At 44.0% G+C, this 18,543-nt stretch overlaps 2 protein-coding genes across 2 annotated transcripts in view; one reads left to right on the top strand and one right to left on the bottom strand.

Moving 5' to 3' along the window:
* Window positions 1–4,689: 4,689 nt before the first annotated feature.
* usp31 (ubiquitin specific peptidase 31) lies at window positions 4,690–13,465 on the bottom strand. The gene is made up of 16 exons (XM_019875810.1): window positions 12,913–13,465; window positions 12,555–12,689; window positions 12,343–12,437; window positions 12,181–12,273; window positions 11,330–11,465; window positions 11,108–11,255; window positions 10,769–10,946; window positions 10,541–10,652; window positions 10,340–10,434; window positions 9,841–9,918; window positions 9,403–9,532; window positions 8,682–8,801; window positions 8,329–8,554; window positions 8,089–8,247; window positions 7,663–7,815; window positions 4,690–6,227 (listed from the first exon to the last, which is right to left on the bottom strand). The coding sequence occupies exons 1-16, from the start codon at window positions 13,438–13,440 to the stop codon at window positions 4,846–4,848; spliced, it is 3,768 nt and encodes a 1,255-aa protein (XP_019731369.1). The 5' UTR covers window positions 13,441–13,465; the 3' UTR covers window positions 4,690–4,845.
* A 3,314-nt stretch (window positions 13,466–16,779) lies between these two features.
* Window positions 16,780–18,543, top strand: part of baiap3 (BAI1 associated protein 3) — a 28,150-nt gene continuing 26,386 nt past the window's right edge. The window contains exon 1 of the mRNA XM_019875812.1: window positions 16,780–17,138. The gene's annotated coding sequence lies outside the window, so the exon portion shown is untranslated. The remainder of the gene's footprint in view (window positions 17,139–18,543) is intronic.

Below are 18,543 nucleotides of genomic sequence, written 5' to 3'. Positions count from 1 at the left end.
TTCCTCTCCGTCTGTATCTTGTCCTGTCCCGTGAAGGAAATCAAACGGTCCCTTGTCACCATATGTGTGTCTGTCCTCTGTGATCTTGTCATGTCCTGTGACAGAAATCAAACTGTCCTTCCTCTCAGTTCTGTTTTCGAAAGCAAAGACTCCTTTCTCTTTGTCCATTTGTCCTGTCTAACCTTTTCCTGTGACATTAGACACTCTTCCTGTGTGCTTGCGTCCTGTGACAGAAATCAAACACCCCTTACTCACAGTTCATTTGCATCTGTCCTGTAATAAAATTCAAATTGTCCTATTCGTTGGTGTCCTTTCTTGGGGTAGAAATCAAACGCTCCGTTTTCATAGTCCATACGCATTTGTCCTATGATAAAATTCAGACTGTCCGATCTGATCGTGTCTTACCCAGTTATAGAAAACAAACACTCCTTTCTCCCCCTTTTCATTCCGTTTATTTCAATTCCGATGTGCTTGCAATTTCGCAAAAACCACTTAAATAGAAAAAATTAAACTACAGTACTTCTGACCATAAATCCCACTTTCCTTCCAGTCAGTCTGTGTCTGTCTGTCCTGTCTTCTCCTTTTCTGTGATACAAATGAAACGCTCCTACATCCTCATCTGTGTGCCTGTCTTTTTTTTTTTATCTGTTCTGTTCAGTTTCTACATGGTCATATTATGATATGACACCTGATCAGAGACAATGAAGGCAGAAGCAATTTTCCATCACTTTTTGCTCCTGTTTTCGAACAATTGTCCCCTTCTCAGCCGTTGTGCCTCAAAGTCATTTCTAGTGATGAAAGAAACGTTTTGTGAGACTTTTGCGCAACCTTTAGCTGCTCCTTTTTCCTGCGCACAAACATCAATAATTATCGATCCTTGGTCATACTATGCAGGACAAGAGGAGGCAAGAAGTGACGTGGAAATGGTGACAAAAATACAATAAGAGTATTAATAGTACGGTGTTTTCATGTTAAATCAATTCAGGAATGGAAGCGCTTTATTGTACGTTGTCATGCCGTGGCACATTTTTGAGAAAACAGCGACCTCTAGAGTGTGTGCAAAAACATTTGTTCAAAAATGACGTCATTTGTCATATTTTTTTATTTTTTCTATTTTACATGGTAAACCAGCAATATATGTACATAATTGTCCATTTGATGAAATAATAAAAATAGAAAAGTGCATACACAATAAAAATAAATTGCCACAGAAAACTTGGGTGATGTTTAAAATGACATTTCCCTCCCCCATTGCTGCATATGAAAAAAAGTAGAAATGTAAAAAAACAGCTTTTTGAAACTTGCCGGGTTTTTCTTACGTGTGTGAGAAAAAAAAAATTACAGCACTCTTGGTGAGGGCAGGGGCGGGGGGGATTTATTGCAAGTTGTTGCGTTATCCTTAATAAACTGGCATGACAAAATTAAAAAAAAAACTGGTAAAAAGTGGATTGTACACATCTATTAACAGAGTACAACTTAGACGTGCTGTGCTTTCATTCAGCGTTTCAGTGTCCTAAATTGAAGTTGGTTTATTTTAAAAACAACAGCAACAAATGGAAACAAAGGAAATGTATTGCAGTTAATAAAAACAGACATTCAATCACTTTTACAGCTCCTTAGTTAATAAGGTTTCTCAAAACAATCAGTATATGTGATACTTTTTCAAGGCTTTCGACATTTCATATATGCACTGCAAGTAAAAAAAAAAAAAAAAGAGCATTCTCAGTTATGTATATATTACCAGCAGGTCTTTTGTCATTTAGTGTATGACATAATGATCACGCGTCCATCATTTCTACACAGTTGAGCGTTATACTATCGTACAAAACTAGAAATGTATTACTGAGGTTATTGCATTTTTCTGCACAAACTACTCATGAACTATTGATTGCCTGACATAAATACACAATGTGGTAAACATTTTTAGAAACAAACATCACAGCCGTAGTGTTGCGCCCTGCTGGTGTACAACTGCGTGTGCGTTGTTTTTTTTTTTTGTGACGGTGGTTGACTGGTTAGCATAGCACGTCCGCCTCACAGTGCAGAGAGTTCAATTCTGGCTTCGGCCTTCCTGTGTGGAGTTTGCATGTTCTCCCCCGTGCTTATGTGGGTTTTCTCCGGGTATTCAGATTTCTTCCCACACTCCAAAAAACCTGCATGGCAGGCTCATGGAACACTCTAAATTGTCCCTCGTGTGATTGTGAACGTGGATGGTTGTCCGACTATGCGTGGCCTGCGATCGTCTGGCAACAAGTTCAGGGTGTACCCCGCTTGCTGCCCGAAGACAGCTGGGATAAATTCCAGCATGCCTGCCACCCTCATGAGGATAAGCGGATTAAAAAATGGATGGTTGGTTGGCTAGATATATTTTTGTATCGGAGCACCCGGAGAGCCTAAAGTAAACAGTGGCGATATAAGAATGGCGATGATGTGCGTGAGGTGTGCAAATGAAGCTGCGTGATATTCGGCGGCGTGCCCAAGCACTCGAGATTTGCATAGTTCATGACAAGCATGCTTGAGCGTTTACTGTACATGCGTGCCTTCCGTACATCCCTACGAATTGCAATGACTATTTCTCCAATGCGACGACGTGATGCTACTTGAAAACGACGGGAAGACAAATTTATTGCCGTTTTGAAAGAGCAATGCGTGCGTTTAAGAAGGGGGAAGAGTCACGTAAATAGTCGATGTGAAAGTGCGATATGATATGGATACACATCAGAGTGTCGAGGTTAATATGGAAGCGAATGACGGCCAGTTGCCGGTTAAAAATAAAAAAAACAAACTTGTCTTTTGATTTTCAAAAACTACAACAAAAAAAAGTTCTGTTAGGCAAGTGGAAATGTAAATGAGTTGTAACGAGAACATTTTTGTGTCTGTTTTTTTTTTAATTTACACCATGAAGTCTTAAATTAGCAAATATGTAATGATAACACGATAGACATTTTTCAGGCAGATGAAAATCTTAAAAAGTACACAAAGAGAGAGGTACCACAGGTTAGGAGAGATGCTGCCTACTGGGTTCTTCTGAGTTCTGTTTTTAAATTGAGCAGTCAGAGTGGAGCGGTGTCTCGTCATCAGCACCACGTGGAGAAAGTACCCTTCCCTTTTCTTCTAGTCATAAGTCTAAGGCATGAAACTACACGATGCTGAGAAGATCCGCCAAAAGGTTACGTTGTTAAAAGTTTCTAGTGTTATCGCTTACGGTGAGTTACTGGAGGGAGAGGAAACTAGTCATCTACTCACAAAGTGCAGAACAATACGACATTCCTACTCCATGATGCATACAAGGGTCGACTAGTATCGGTTTGCGTTATTAGTGTTGAAAAGGCGCTTATGATCGTTTTCCTTTTGGAAAGACAAAAACACTTCATACTATAGACTGTACTTTCTATATAGATGCATTTATAGCTACGAAATATATATGATTATTATTTTTTTTAAAAGGGTGTCATTCCAAAACATCTTTTTTAAGTTAAAAAAAAAAAAGCTCATAAAAGACGTTTCTATCACAAAATTTCAACAAAAATAGCTGTTTAAATATCAGAAAATTTGCGGACAAATTGGACTATTTTACAGTGGGTTTTCATATGTTAATTACACTGACCTTTTTTTTTTAATCAAAGCGCTTTTTCCTCCAGAGCTTTGCATGACATTTATATTGAGAAAGCCAATTTGGGGGGTGGGGTGGGGGGGGGTCATTCATTGAGTGTGGGTTTACACTGCATGCTTCCAGTGACACAACTCTAAGATCTTTTTTTCTGCTCTCATGTGGCACCATTAGGATATGCGACATCAACCAAAATCTTCTACGTGTGGACAAAAATCGGATATGTATCAAATATCTGTCAAAGTGAATGCGGCACAAGACCACAGATGGGATACACCCTGGCCCGAGATCATCGAAATGAGGTAAACACACACACATACCTGCATCTACCCAAACAACACAAACAAAGTTTTTAAAAAACACCTGCTGTAAATCTAAACTACAGAAAAAAAAATTGACAAATAAAAATGGTCCATATAAGCTTCAATAGTCACGGTCAACTAGACGCGATGAAATGTTTATTATTTGTTATTTACATACTGTTGTATTATGTGCAATTTCAGTGTCTTGTATTCTGTCACTATAAAGACAACCATATTGGATATGTGTCAGTTGAAATGCTTGTAAAAAAAAAAAAAAAAACAACAAAAATGATTGGACCAAACCCTGCTAGAATATTGAAAAACGAACTAATGCCTCCGCAAAAAAAGGTTCATCATTCTGTAGACGCCCGCAATAGGTGTCAAAACACAAATTTTATCAAAATGAAGCTCATCAGCTGACCTCAACGTAGTTCCACAAGATAACAAAGGCTAGTCAAACAATTGGCCGGAGCATAGTGATCTGTGTTGTGTGCACTACATTTTGGGCAAATAGGGTGCCTTGGCGACCAGGAAAACAATATAAATGCAGTAGAAACTCCTCATCTTTCTTCAACATAGTTTCTTGGTGCCAAGATGCTACAAGATGGGTGCAGAGCAAGACATTTATTGGGAATTGAGCACATTGACCTGCAGTGTAAATCCAGCCTTGGCTAGGATTTAAATTCCTCGATCGGGTGAAATGTTTGTTTGTTTTTTTGTGCGAGTGTGTCAAGTTTGAATACTTATCGCCCAGTGTAAATCCAGCCTTGGCTAGGATTTAAATTCCCCAATCGGGTGAAATGTTTGTTTGTTTTTTTGTGCGTGAGTGTGTCAAGTTTGAATACTTATCGCTATGAGTAGAAGGTAGGCACAAAGAATGTACAGTAGCTGCATTTAGACAGAGGTGTACGTACGTTGGCTGCGTTACCGAGGCTACTGCGTGCCCAACGACAGCTTCCGGGAAGACGTCTTCTTTTCGAGGGGCTTCTTCCCATTCGCGGGAGACTTGAGACTCACGTCCGCGGCGGAAGACTTGGACTTGCCGACATGCAGCAGGGAGCGACCAAGGGAGCTCGCGGGCTTGATGGGCTCCGATTTTGAAGCGTCTGCGGGCGGCGGGAAAGCCGCGGCGTCCGCCGCTTTTGCTTGTTGGTTGCAAGCCTCCTTGACCTGAGCGTTTTGCTTGCACGTCCTCTCCGAGGCCTTTTTGAAGAGCAGGGTGCTCTTCCCCAAGTCGGCCGACCGGCGGCTTTCCCGTTGTCTCAGGGCGCTCTTGAAGAAGGACAAGCCTTTCTCCTCGGACTTACTGCCACGCTGGGGGTCTCTGGCGGACACGCTGGGCGAGCGCAGGCTGGTGACGGAGGAGCTGCTGCTGGAGCTGCGCACGGACCTCCGCTCCGGCCGGCTGCTGTCCGCCAGCTTGGGGCCGGAAGAGCGGGCCGCGACGCCTGCTCGCTGAGCGCTGACCACAGAATCCCGACTGTAGCTCCTCTCCACATGACGCTTGCGAGTGTTCTCTGGCAGTTTGTCATGGACGTCGGGGTTCTTCTTGGTGGTGGGAGAGGGCGATGCTGACGATAGAGGCGTGGAGCGGACGCACAGCCGATGTTGCGGCGTGGAGCCTGCGGGCGGGAGCGACTCCTTGGTTTTAGATGGCGTCCCGCTGGGAGTGGACATGCTTTTCTTGTCATTCTTATCTTTCGTGGCGGTCGCCTTTTTCCCTTTCACAGGTGTGCTGGCGGGCGTTTCCGAAGGCGAAGGCTTGTGGCTTGAGCACAGGCGCTTCTTGGAGCTTTTTCCTGGCTCCGCTTTGGTGGTTTTGGTGGCGCTTGCGCTTTCCGTCTTGGACGCAAAACCGCCAACGCTGCTCTTACGCTTCTGATCTTTCGAGGAGGCGTTTTGAATGTTTTGGTCTATCGCTGTAATCTGGTTGTTGTTTTCCGTCGTCTTCTCCACGGGGGTGGGAGTGCGGCAGTACATCATGTCCACGAATCTTTTGTTGTTTTCCTGCTCGCTCTCCATCACGGACAGCGGCGTCTTGCCGCCAAAGTAGCGCTCGTGCCGGCTGTAGCTGCCAAAGCAGGACGTGGACACGCGGTCGTCGCAGGACTCGCCGATTCTCTCAAGGGGAGGCGAGCAACGCGAGTCCAGAGAGAAGCGCGAGGGAGAGTTGGAGCGCATTTGCAGCTTGGCCGAGAGCGACCACGAGGGTTTGACGCCGCTCTCGCTGAAGGCTAACGGGCTGGCTACGGACGACCTCGAAGTTGTACTCTGACGCTGAATGCTCCTCACGAAGGGTCGAACGGAGAAACCGCCTTCAAAGTAAACAAAGATTTCAAAAACACATCCTGTCAATCAATAAAGAAAATGTTTTTATGAATCCACATGGCCATTTTAAGGGCTATTTATTTCGGTCTCTGGTTAGATTTTTCCAGTGCCTGCCCACCCATCGAGAGTAAAATTAAACAACCAAGAAAGTTATAATACTTCAACATTGGAGTCGTTTGACAAAAATCTGTCTAAGATGTGATTAAAAGAACTGGGAAACGTTTAAAATTGTGGGGTGGGAAAAAATGCATGTTTTATTTTGTTTAATACTTTGATAGCTACTTTAAATAAATGAGCAAATAACGGATACATACACGACAGCCCTCAATTAACTGTGCCTGCATGTTCCGGCTCATTGAACTCAGTCAAATACTACCCAGGCAGTTGCTATACACTGGTGATAGTAAATTACACAAGGTTGTGTGTGCTGGCGATACACTCCCGGAAAGGACATATGCTGAGGCAGCAGTCTGCAGCGCGAGCCCCTCATTATGTGAGCCGCAAACAGCAGGCCCGGGCGAACATCTGTTTCAGTCTGACACGGCAGCAGAGCTTTTGCCAGAGTAGAGAAACCACCTCGCCTTGACCCTTCATTGCAGTCCATCATGTCACAAGGTTTTGCCTTGTTTTTTTTTTGTCTTTAGACAAAAATTTATAACAATTCAAAGCAAAGGCGAGGCCAAAGTCTTGAAACGGTTGAGTCCAAGTATCTTAATACAGTGACGTGCTTTCATCAAGAATTACAGGATACTTTTTACCTACCATTTCTTGTCTTGCAGAAATTAGCCCCAGATTTATTTGTTTTGTTTTAATTTTACATTTAATAGGTGGGCAGGCACTCTAGATACTCAACTATTTGTACACAAGTCCGCTTTAAGTGACACAGTCTTGTGCTAGGCTCTTTTTGTCTCGAGAGATTACCGTATTGTCCGCACTAAACGGTGCACCTAAAAGCCTTCCATTTTCTTAAAAGCTCACAGCACGCCTTAAAATCCGATGCGCCTTGTATATGGTCATTACGGTAATATGTCAACCCCAAAACGGCTCCTCGCTAGAGACATGCTCACAACGCAGAGTTCAAACTTAAGGCGATCGGTTTCGCAGTTGAAACCGGGAGTTCAACAAGTCAGTTATAACTTGCTGTTGGTTAAGTGAACTGTGTCGCTGCTTTATTAAATAAGTTTTACTGACATCTGATCGTCGCTATATAAATCAGAGTGTAGTGTACTGTAGTGTTACGTTGGCATTTCCTTCAGCGTAGCTCCATCTAGTGGATGCCTTGTAGATTGCGTCTTATAATGCGTCCAATATATGAAAAAAATTACAAAATAGGCCATTCATCGAAGGTGCGCCTCATAATCCAGTGCGCCTTTTTAGTGTGGAAAATACGGTAAATGAAGGTAAACTGAGGCTCGGCCTCACCGTCGTCTTCGCTCCGCTCTGCGGTGAATTCCACCGACTCCGCCAGCGAAGCCAGTGAGGTACGTCTAGATGAGGCGCCTGACGCTAGACTAGCAGGTCTGCTCCCGGGTAGCCTGTTGATCCAGTGGTCGCACAGAGAAGAACTGGTCGAGCCTGTGAGATGGTTCATCAAGAGTCATTTAGTAAAAGTACAGACCACCCAGGAAGTAATCACTGCGCTTCACTTTTTTTGCCCCACGTTATTTAACAGCCTAATTCTAAAATGGATGAAGTGACTCGGTTGGTTTGTGCTGACGTGCAATGTCCAAAGTTGCCTTTCCAAATCATGTTCAATCAGGCGGAATCGAATTAAGATGGAGAGTCATCTCAAGGATGACCAGTGGAAACAAATCCCACTTTCAATCAAATAATCTGCCACGGACTGACCTGCAACGGAGCTGTTGGCCGACCAAGAGGGAATGGCGGTCCTGCGTTGGTAGAAGAGTATGTAAGCCGTCTGTTGACACACGTCGTCGTCGGCCACGGGTGCGACCTCGCTGTCGTCAAAGCAGTACCACTGACCGTCGACGGAGTTCTTGCAGCAGGCTTGCGAGCGCACACGAGGAAATGTTGCTTAAAAAAAAAAAAAATGCTGCCGCTCGTAATGACTCGTAATGTCGGCGTTACCCGTGTAGTGGCCCCCGTGCATGCCCCCGTGATGGTTACACACGGCGTAGAGGTCGTACAGGAAGTCGTCTGGGTTCCTCCCCAGACCGTAGGGTCTTCTCCACGGTGACCAGTGCGAGGGTAGGCTCCAGCTGCTCTGGCTTCTTTTCACCACGTGAGGCGCCATGTCCATGCCCATGAGAGGGAATCTCACCATGTTCTGCATCTTCACCCTGCGGTCGCCCTCCTGTGACAAATGTTCAGTTGAAAGAATGAACACTTTGCATCTTGTCTCGTGAACTGTTCGCTATTTACCGAAGACGCGCAGAAGCGACCAACACAAAATATGCAAAACAAAAATTTCCAAACTTCACCTGTCTGAACCGCTTGAGGTGCAGTATGAGCACATCCGGCAGCGTCCACAGGCTGAGTTTGATGCGGCCCTGTTGCAGCTGTTTGCAATGTGGGCAGCGCCAGGCGTCATCCGGGGCCAGCTGAAACACACGAGAACTCGAGGGTCAGCCATCAAGGACAAGCCGACTTTAAAATAAATAAAAATAAAGCGCTGGATTTTTTTTTTTTTCCTGAGGCGAGTGGAGCCACAATGTTTATCTTGGTCCTCACTTCTGGTGTCTGGTTTAGTCCGAACGTACCATTCGGAATTAAAAAGACAGCAAAACCGCAGAGAGTTGCAGACTCTGTTATTTTGTGTCAGAATGAGCACCGAGATAAACACGGGAGAAAATATCCCGATTGACACGCACTGAGCAAAATGGAGACACGGTGATCAGATATTGGGGACATTTTTTATTTCTTTCCCTATACACGTGCTGCTCGGCTTACGATGATCTTCATATGCGACATTTCGAGGTTACAAAAATGTTATACAGCACAAGCACAGACTTGCCGAGTTAGAGGCATACTAACTGTAGTTCATTGGACTGTTTTTTTTTTTTTTTGTCTTTCCGATTACTGAACGTAGGTTGGGTCCGAATTAATTGCGGCTCGCGTTAATCTCGATGTTTTGACTGAACAAATTTCGCTTCATCCAAACATGTGACTGATGGATTTCTTGTGCCTATCCTCAGGGTTCACCTGCTCCTCTTTCGTGTAAAGCTGGAAACACTGAGCCAGCGTGCAGGCCTGCGGCTGGTGGTGCTGTTCTCTGTGCAGGTACACGCTCTCAGCGTCAGGGATGTACTCCTCCTCCGTGTGTCCGAACAAACTGCGGTTAAAAAGAAAAAAACGTCCATTGGCTTGTGGTGTTTTGTGTTTAATTAAGTTCAGACATGACAAAACCTGGCAGAATCTAATTAATATTTGCTTTATTACTTGGCAGCTTTCCGCCGATGAGAAAAGGCCTTTCATGATGCCAGTGAATTTCATATTCCAACGTCTCCATAGTAACAGACATATTCGACCTCTTGACCGCAATTTGTAAGCGTACTCGTACCAAAGTAGTTCTGAGAAATATGCTGTTCTTGAGTCAAATGGAACTTTTATCACGCGGATGACAAAAGAGACGCCACTTACTAGTCTTTGGTCGCTTTGTCCCACTCCACCACAATTTTCACATGGGGCGGTCCACCCTGTCCGCAGGATTTGTATGCTCTGAAACACCCCCCCCCCCCCCCGCAAAGAAAACACCCCACCACCATATCGCAGATGGTGAAATGACACGAGTGAGTGCAAAGTTGTGCATTCAAACAAACCAAACTCTGCAATTTCTCAAAGTTCACCATATTTATCATGACAGATCCCCTAAGGACAAAAAAAAAAAAAGTTAAAAATCAGCTACGCTTTTTGACTGATGCATTTTTGTGCGTGTGTTGTGTTCTGGCTTGCTTTATGTAGGCCAGGAAAGAAAAGAAAAAAAACAAAAACGTGTTATACTGGCATTTTAAAAGACATGCTAGGGCATGTCACCAAATCGTGCTGCGAGACGATAAACAGGATGCTTCTTGCGGGGTGTGATTGATGGATAAGTGTTTTTCTTGATGTGAAATAGGAGAAGCCAAAGAGTACGACTCACCTGTCCACCGTGGGGTGACACAGCGGTCGCTCGTCTTGAGGGAGGAGGTAGGTGATCCCAACCACACCAACCACACGGAGACTGAAAGGCCCCACCTGTGCGTGGAGATTGTTTCACAAAGCTCCACAATGCATCTATTAAATTAAAAAAAAAAAAAAACCCAAAGAGACCACATAAAAATCATTTCGTTTCATTTCCTACCTGAATGTAAACTCCAGGTCGCAAAAGATGCCGCATTTTTTCCAAAATCTCCTTCTGCAGTGTGTCCCAGTTGGCCGTGCGCTCTATGTACAGTACAAAAGGCAAGCCAAACCTGAAACAACAAAATCAACGCATCGTCTGTTGGGTCAAGTGTTATTTTGATACCTTTCGATACATAAGTGCACTTTTGAAGCCACGGTAGCGTCACGGCGCAGATGGTAGGTTTACCTTTTTGCTTGGTGGCCGGTGCAGGCTCTGTTGCAAACTAGCAGGATCATTTTCTCCGGCGCCAGGTTCTTACTTGGGGATGCCACGGGAGTCAAGGCCCCCTGCATGAAAGACGGCGTGCGGCTGTTTTCCACGCCGTACTTCAAGTTGTTGTGATTCAGGTTGGCCAGAAGACTTCCTGAACAAAGTCATTATTTAGCTGAGGCTGGATTTAAACTATCTGATCCAAATCAATGTGTGTCTGTTTTTTTTTTTTACTTGCTTATTATTTTTGATTATTATTTCACTTGAAACGTGCAATAATAATCCAGCATTTAACCCAAGTGTTGTGCGAGTTACCTCTTTTTGTGCGTAGGTTCTCCAGTTTAAATGTTTCCGGTGTCTCAAAGGCAAAGATGGAGTCACTCTCTTGGATGATATCCAGATCATCGTCGTCGTCGCAAAAGGAACGATGGAAGCCGTCGTAATACATCTCGGTCAGAATGAACTACAAGAAACAAGCAAGTAAGTATGTGTAAAAGTCCCAAGGGGGATTCGATTTGGCTGTCAAGAAGTAACCACCTGGTCCATTGGCATTTTGGTCTCGTGCGACACAGCATCTCGGAGGCGGTACACGGTGCTGTTAAGGGGCACGGCCACCCCAATCCGCAGACAGTGAGAGTATTTCCCCTGGTAGACCACTGTGATGTATAGCGGCCTGGCAAACAAAATACGTGAATTTATTTTTAAAGGTGGTTCTGTCCGACGCATGAAGCCAAACTTGTACCAAAATCCGAACGGACCATAGTCTATCGCTAACGTCACGCAGTAGTAAAGTCATAATTACAGTTCGCCCGTGTTTTGGAATTATTCACTCGTTCCCTACAGCCTCATCACTATATCGTGATGTTCATAAAGTAGATCGTATACAGCAGTCGTGTTATCACAATACCAAAATTCAGACTTTAACACTCTACCAGTATTAAGTACCTCGATACACATACTGAAGTGGGAAAAAAAAAAGTCCATAAAAGCTGTGGTACCTTCGATGCCAAAATATGTAACTGAAAATATTTTATATTAACTCAAAATAATACTGCCGAAGGAACATATCAAATAAAAAAGATGAACTGTAGATATCACCTTTTGAAAAACATTAAATGAAAAATTGACACAGCAGTTCAGACATTAAATAAAAAGAAAATGTTTCTCGCAGCTTCTGAAAGGTGTAACCTTGTTTGAAATATTTAAAAACTGCTTGACAGTTTTTTCTTTACAAGAGGCGGACGCGTGAAAACCTCGTCTCTCTCCTTTTGGGTGCACAAGGCATCATGGGATACATTGCTCATCTAGTGACCATTGTCACTATTTATCAAGATGCATCGTGGGATACTAAAATAGCACAACTTTTACACCTCCGTTTGTCCACTTACCGTGTGTGTGGCAGCGGGATGGGTAAGGAGATGCACAGAAAAGGGTCAAAGGTATTGCTCTGTTTTTGGCAATGGGGGCAGGTGAGGGAAGACCTGCAAAAAGAATAACTAGGAGTCAACTCATACTGTAGACGCAGGACAAAGAATGTAGCAGACATTTACCTGTACTGAGCCTGGAAAAGCTCCTGAACAAACGAGCCAGCCGAGAGGGGCGGGGAGGGTCCCTCCGCGTTTTGGTCATCTTCGTCGATAGGTGGCTGAACAAGCGCAAACGGGTTATGATGACGGCAGAACCAAAAATCATAAATAATGCAGGCGCAGTAGGCGTTTACAGAAACATTATGTCACATTCAAGGACTGTGTCAAAACCTCACCCTCATGGTTGGCCTGCCGATGGGGCTGACGGTGTTGAGGTCCTCGTGCACTCGGTCCAACAACCACAGCAGGAACTCTTGGGCGTCGTGCTGAGCGTTCCCTTTAAACTGCGTGGCGTTTTTGGACACCGCGTTCTGCAACGGGCGTTCGGCATGCGTTTTAGTCATGTTTGGAATCAAGCAGATCAGCGGTATTTTGATGTTATTAACACAACTGGGACCTGTTTTAAATTGTGGTGGTGGGGGGGGGGTGTAAATATGTCTATTTGTAAAGCTTATTTGAATGCACAAAGACTTGCAAACTTTTGTGGTTGGAGTCCGCTGACCTTTTAGTGCTCCTCCTGTGTTTCGGCCTTACCTTAAAGTCTCGGCTGTGCTGAGGGGTGTACTCAAAAGTCCATAAAGCCCGAACAAGTCCAGACAGCTGCTCTGTCACTTCCCCCTTGGCCATGGAAGCTTTATTCTGCAGATGGATGCCATTTGTCTTTGGTTTATTCTCCTGGTTCGCCTCGCCTTCCCTGTAGTGCTCCAGGACGAGATACTCGGCAAACAGCTCCGTGTTGCTGAGGCACTGCAGAATAGCATTCATGAAGCAGGTGTTGCCATGGTTCTTCAAGCCAGCCACGCCAGGAATCCTCTCGCCTGAGAGGAACCCCCCGAGGTCTCCGTCGTCCAAGGGTGCGTCCTTAAGTCCGGAGTGAAAGGCGGAGAAGCCGCCGTCATCCTTGTCGTCGTCGGTTTGCACTTCGGAACCAAAGTGGGACAAGGCTGTGAGCGTCCTCAGGACTCTGCTCATAAAGCTACCCACGGAGCGCACCGAGCCTCGCCTGAAGAGCTTTTTGCCGAAGCTGGTCTTCTTGTCCTTGGTGGCGGCTTTGCACGACATGATTGTACCCTCACCCCTTTAGCTCGAGTCAAGGGGGACCTTCAGCGGCTGCTGTCCGCCGACTCTACATCGTTGAAATAATCCCGACCAGAGTTAACTAACCCATCGCCAGGTATAACATTGTAACTACAGTCTCTCGCCACACTTGTTAAATAACATACCGATAACTTTAAGACCACCCTGGTAAAATTAGAACAACCGGCGCGCTCGTTCGTTGCGTCCGGGTTGGCGACTGCGTGCTCCGTCCGGAGTCGCCTCACTTTGCGGTCGAGTGCCGCATAACGACGAACCAACTCCGGCTTGCGTTTCGGTCGCCGAGCGCTAGTGTTAGCTGATGTGGCTAACGCTAGCTGCACAAACAGGGGCCGAAAAAAACGTCACCGGTCTTGTTCAGCCGAAAGGTCCAGGTCCAAAAAGGAGCCATTGTCCGCCATGGCGAGCGCGTTGTGACATTCCATGTAGAGAGCATGTCAAATGTGCAATTATTTGAACATTGTTTGCATATTTGGAAGGAAAGTTTGTAAATGGGTGCCAAAGAGTCGAATGCCTTCTGTTTCTTCTTCGCTTTGTTGTTTGTTTTGGCAGTCAACCGGCAAGGAGTTAGACGTGGATGTACTGCCCCCTATCGCTCGGGCGAAAAACTAACACCAGTGACAGAAAGTCGGGAGGGTATGTGCGCTGAAGTGTGCAGTTCTCTACTATACCTGTGGGTGGCGCAATAAGCACGCAGGTTAAAAAACAAACGCCACCTGATTGAGTGCGAAGTTTAATAAAAAGTAGAGAGGAGCAATATGTATTGACTGAATAAATGGAATCTTCTTTTTTTTTTGCAATCAGACACTGTACATGCAAATATGAAAAGATGTGAGCTTGCTGACCAGGTGGATGATCACAGGGTGGACATGTCTGACTATTATGAGCAAATCACATAGCATGATTCAGTTAGCAACCTGACTGTGTACTATTTAACAATATATTTTGTATATTTCTGCTCTTTGAATCTTTGTTCTGGTCTTGCGTGGGTTTTCCTCAAGGTACAGCTTCTTCTCACATCCAAAAAAAACTCAAACTTGCCTGTTCGGCTAATTGAAGACTCAAAATTTTTCATAGGTGTGACTGTGAGTGTGAATGGTTGCTCGTCTAAATGTGCCATGCGAAAGTTAGCTGGGTGAGGCTCCAACTCACTCTAGTGAGGAGAAGCGCTAAAATAGATGGATACTGTAGGATTGTTCCACAACACAAGAAAGGGTACTGCGTCATTTTATGGTGACATGACGGTTCGGCATTCATCAGGTTGCAATCATTCAAACCACGATAGATTATTAAAATAATTAGTGGCGAGCAATTAAAGAGCCTGCGCATGAGATCAGGTCGTATAAATAACCTCTTCACTTGGTATTCAAGCAGGCAGAGGGAGCCAGCTGGGGAACTTCTCTCATGACGTGTCCATGGAAACAAGGCGATGGGTGCGGGGAGGTGGTGGCGGGGGTTCTCCTGTTTTTTGTTATTTTGCCTGGGATAATGTCAAAACGTGGCAAAATTTAAATGGGACGTCAATTGTTTTGTTTTCCACCCAAATGAGTCCTCGGGTGGTTCTCCCTCTACGGGGCCACCTGTCAATCACAGCTCAGACTGGCCTTGCCATGGCGAGCAAGTGCCACACAGTTGAGGAGGTCTTAAATGCGACAAGCAACCAATGGCGATACACCTGAGGTTTTGGGTTTCATTAAATGAGGAGACTAATGGTGAATTGATTTGAAATTGTTAACAGGCCCTATAATTCAGTTGAATGTGCAATGAACACTCTTGTAATTGTTTTGAAAATGTCAACGTTGTTACTTTTTTCTTAATGAAATGAAATCATGTTTTTTATAATGCGACTGGCCAGCAACCAGTCCAAGGTGGATCCCGGACGACTCTCTCCCAAAGCACTCATAACCCCAGTGAGGACAAGTGCCATAGAAAATGGATGGATGAAATCATTTTTACATATAGTTTGAAAAATTCATGGTAACTTTCACTCATTCTGGCTGACAGCGCCAACCGGAAGTTTAAATACCACAGAACACTGATTAAACTGACTAGTACAACTGTATGCGTCTTATTTTCTATTTCCTGACATAGTTTCTGGTGCTATTTGTTGAATCAACTACATAGAGTACCAAGCATTTATTTGAAGTAAGGCATTTTTTGAGGGCAGAGATGAACACAGCGGTGTCTGCTAACTGACTGACAGAGAAAACATACAAGGGTCATTCATTGACAAAGTACCGACCGATGAACCGAGGCACGGCATTTAGTAGAGCAGACAGAGGCCATTATTTGCGGAAAGCCCTGATCCATTGACCAGTCAGATTGTTCTAATGTCATCCCCACTACTGAGGTTGCTGTGATGTATTAGCAAGCATGTTGTATAATAATATAGCTCTGAGCTACACACTTTTTGAGTCTGCCATGAAAAAGCATTTAAGAATATCATATTTTGTGCAAGAAGTGAGGCACCTATCGCCTGCCGGCATATAATTACATCCTTGTATCTATTTAAAGCGTTTCTGCACAAGCTTGTGTGTTCTTACGCGCAAACATTAAGGTGATAAATATGCCTTATAAAGCACGTACTGTAATGTGAGTGCGTGCCATCTGCTTTACTGGATTGGCATATGCTGTGCAGAGTTACATTGATGTAAGCTAATTTGGTAGTTTAATATCAGCAGCATCACAGGAAGTGACATTTCCTGGTTATTAGCTAAATGTTAATTGATCTTCCATTATGCCAACAGTTAAAAATGAGGGAATGGAGGTTAACGTGAGATAAAGTTCTGTCATAATTATTTCAAGCCAGATTCACAGAGGACAACTGTCAGGCTCTTCAAGGCCGAGCACAGACCCAACGACCTTTTTAAGAGTCCTTATTAGACTCCTGACAAAAAAGTATTTTTATGCCTCAAATTGGTGGCAGAATGGAAGTTTTGACAAGTTAAAGGGCATAAGAAAGTTGAATTACATGGAAGCCACTGTGACTGATCCAAGACCTGCACCTGCTGCCTTGTGAGAGGAGAAAAATCCTCTCAGAGCCATCCCTCAGCAACAGTCGAGTGATGCGTTCAGGTGCAAGATGTGGGTGACGTAATTTAGGCATTTAATTTTTTTCTATTTTTGGTTGTTTTTTGCCCAACATATGTTTATAGAAAACACACATCTGATTATAATTTAATGATAGTAAATCTATTAGAAAAACACAAACACAAATAATTCAATATTTAAGGCCAAAAAAAAAGAATGGCAACGTTTGAATTTTGTGGTTTAAAACAACACAAAAACTTAAATACAACTGAATTGGCAAAACATCTTCGTCTCCAAGACGTTATAAAAAGGCTACTGTAGTTTTCATAAATCTTATTTTTCGAATGAATTATAATTATGATATTTCCTACACTCTTTGAGGGACTTGAATTGACCATCACGCTTCCTGTGACCATATTTGGTAGCTCATATGGGGAAAACATGAGCTTGCCAAAGCGTCTCGAAGGTCTAAAAATGAGCGTTTCTCTGTCGCCTGTCACAAGAAAAACATCCAAAGCCTCACTGGCAAGTTGATCACACGCCCGAGCCGAGTGGTAGTTCCGCGGAGAGCAACTCTGAGTCGCGGCGACAAAACAATTGTTGAGAGCGGATAACTGCCCGGAGGAGACACACAGGTAAGCCAAGCTGGACGTCTCGTCGTTTAATTAATAGCGCGAACGACTGCTTTTATTTTTATTTGGAGCATTTTGTGTCAAAATATTCATTTTTTTTCTGTTGTTCTGACTCACATCACTTGCGAGCTTTGTCGATTGACACCTGTTGAGCTGTTAAAATTAACATATCTATTAAAAGGGGGCTAAAGTTCAGGTACGATAAAATATGAATGCCTGTGTTTGACAAGAGAAAGTTCAAGCCCTAATATCGGGAAGATATCACTTTTTTTTGTTGATCTTGCCACAATGACAAAAAAGTTACATTTATTTTGAGTTAGACACACTAAGGTGATGTAAAACCTGCCATGAAATTAAAATGCCGATTTTTTTTTCTTTTGCTGTTTTTTTTTTTTTCCAAATCAGGAGCACAAGCTTTCCCTTTCATGTATGACATTCTTTATGTATTCAGGTTTGGGAAATGTAAACTCTTATCCCACTGTCATTATTTTCTTACAATTTAGATATAGGTCCAGGTTATATACAATACAATGCATCTTTATTTATATAGCACTTTCACAACAGCTGCAGCTACAACAAAGCGCTTTCCAGAACAGTGAAAATAAAATAAAAATAATACAACAGAACTATGGCACCAAGTTGCCATGGGAGACGTGTTATTATTTGGTCAGGGGAGGTCAGAGCAGCAGTTTTTCAGACACAAAAACTGCACCCATGTGTTTTGAATTGTGGCCAATAATTTCAGAATACGGGTTGAAAGCAGCACTGATAGTCTAGCAGAGAGCCTCAGAGTGAGAGGAAGCAACGGTTTGCAACACAGCGCAACATATGTGCAAATGTCTGAAATCTCCATACCTAAAAATATCCTCCGATGTCTAACTTTGTCCTCTTTCCTTCAGAAGCCGGCTGACTCGGTTTTAGACTCAACCCCACGCAGCAATTAGTTGTGAATTAATCACCGTCAACCTTTTGATCATATTGAGCATCAGCGTTATAGTGGCGGATAGTGCTTTGTTCTCGTTGGCACTCAAAGAGGCACCGTAACAATATTGCTCATACGCCTTTAATTACAGCATGGGTGAGCGCCTTTGTCTCCTTTTCTTTTACTGTAATGGCTGAGTTATTTCGAAAGTGCTTGTAGTGAGTGAGTGTATGAGGCGAACTGAGGCCATGTTGTCGTCGCACAAACGGTAGGGTGTCTCCCTGTTTGGCGAAGGTGCAGACACGGCATGTAAAAGCTCTCAGTTCCACTGGATTTTCCGCGCCGGATCAATGGCCCGGCCAATTCGGCTTTCAGGTGCATTGACAAGAGCCACCAGGAGCTTTTGGGAATAGAGTGACTGACTGGATTTCTCTCTCAGATCTTAAAGGGGAAGTCAAACCCCCAAATTTTCTTTTCAATATGTAC

The sequence above is a fragment of the Hippocampus comes genome, unplaced genomic scaffold, assembly GCF_001891065.2.
Source record: "Hippocampus comes isolate QL1 unplaced genomic scaffold, H_comes_QL1_v1.1 scaffold93, whole genome shotgun sequence".
Classification (NCBI taxonomy): domain Eukaryota; kingdom Metazoa; phylum Chordata; class Actinopteri; order Syngnathiformes; family Syngnathidae; genus Hippocampus; species Hippocampus comes.
Note: the sequence above shows the minus strand (reverse complement) of the source record. Positions and strands in the feature narration are given on the sequence as shown.

Excerpts from the sequence above, each read along its gene's own strand:
- usp31 (XM_019875810.1), bottom strand. The coding sequence starts at position 13,440 with ATGTCGTGCAAAGCCGCCACCAAGGACAAGAAGACCAGCTTCGGCAAA. Across the intron at positions 12,438-12,554 it reads TCGGCAGGCCAACCATGAGG|CCACCTATCGACGAAGATGA; the intron begins GTGAGGTTTTGA and ends GCGCTTGTTCAG. Across the intron at positions 8,248-8,328 it reads GCACGGGGGCCACTACACGG|CCTGCTGCAAGAACTCCGTC; the intron begins GTAACGCCGACA and ends TGCGCTCGCAAG.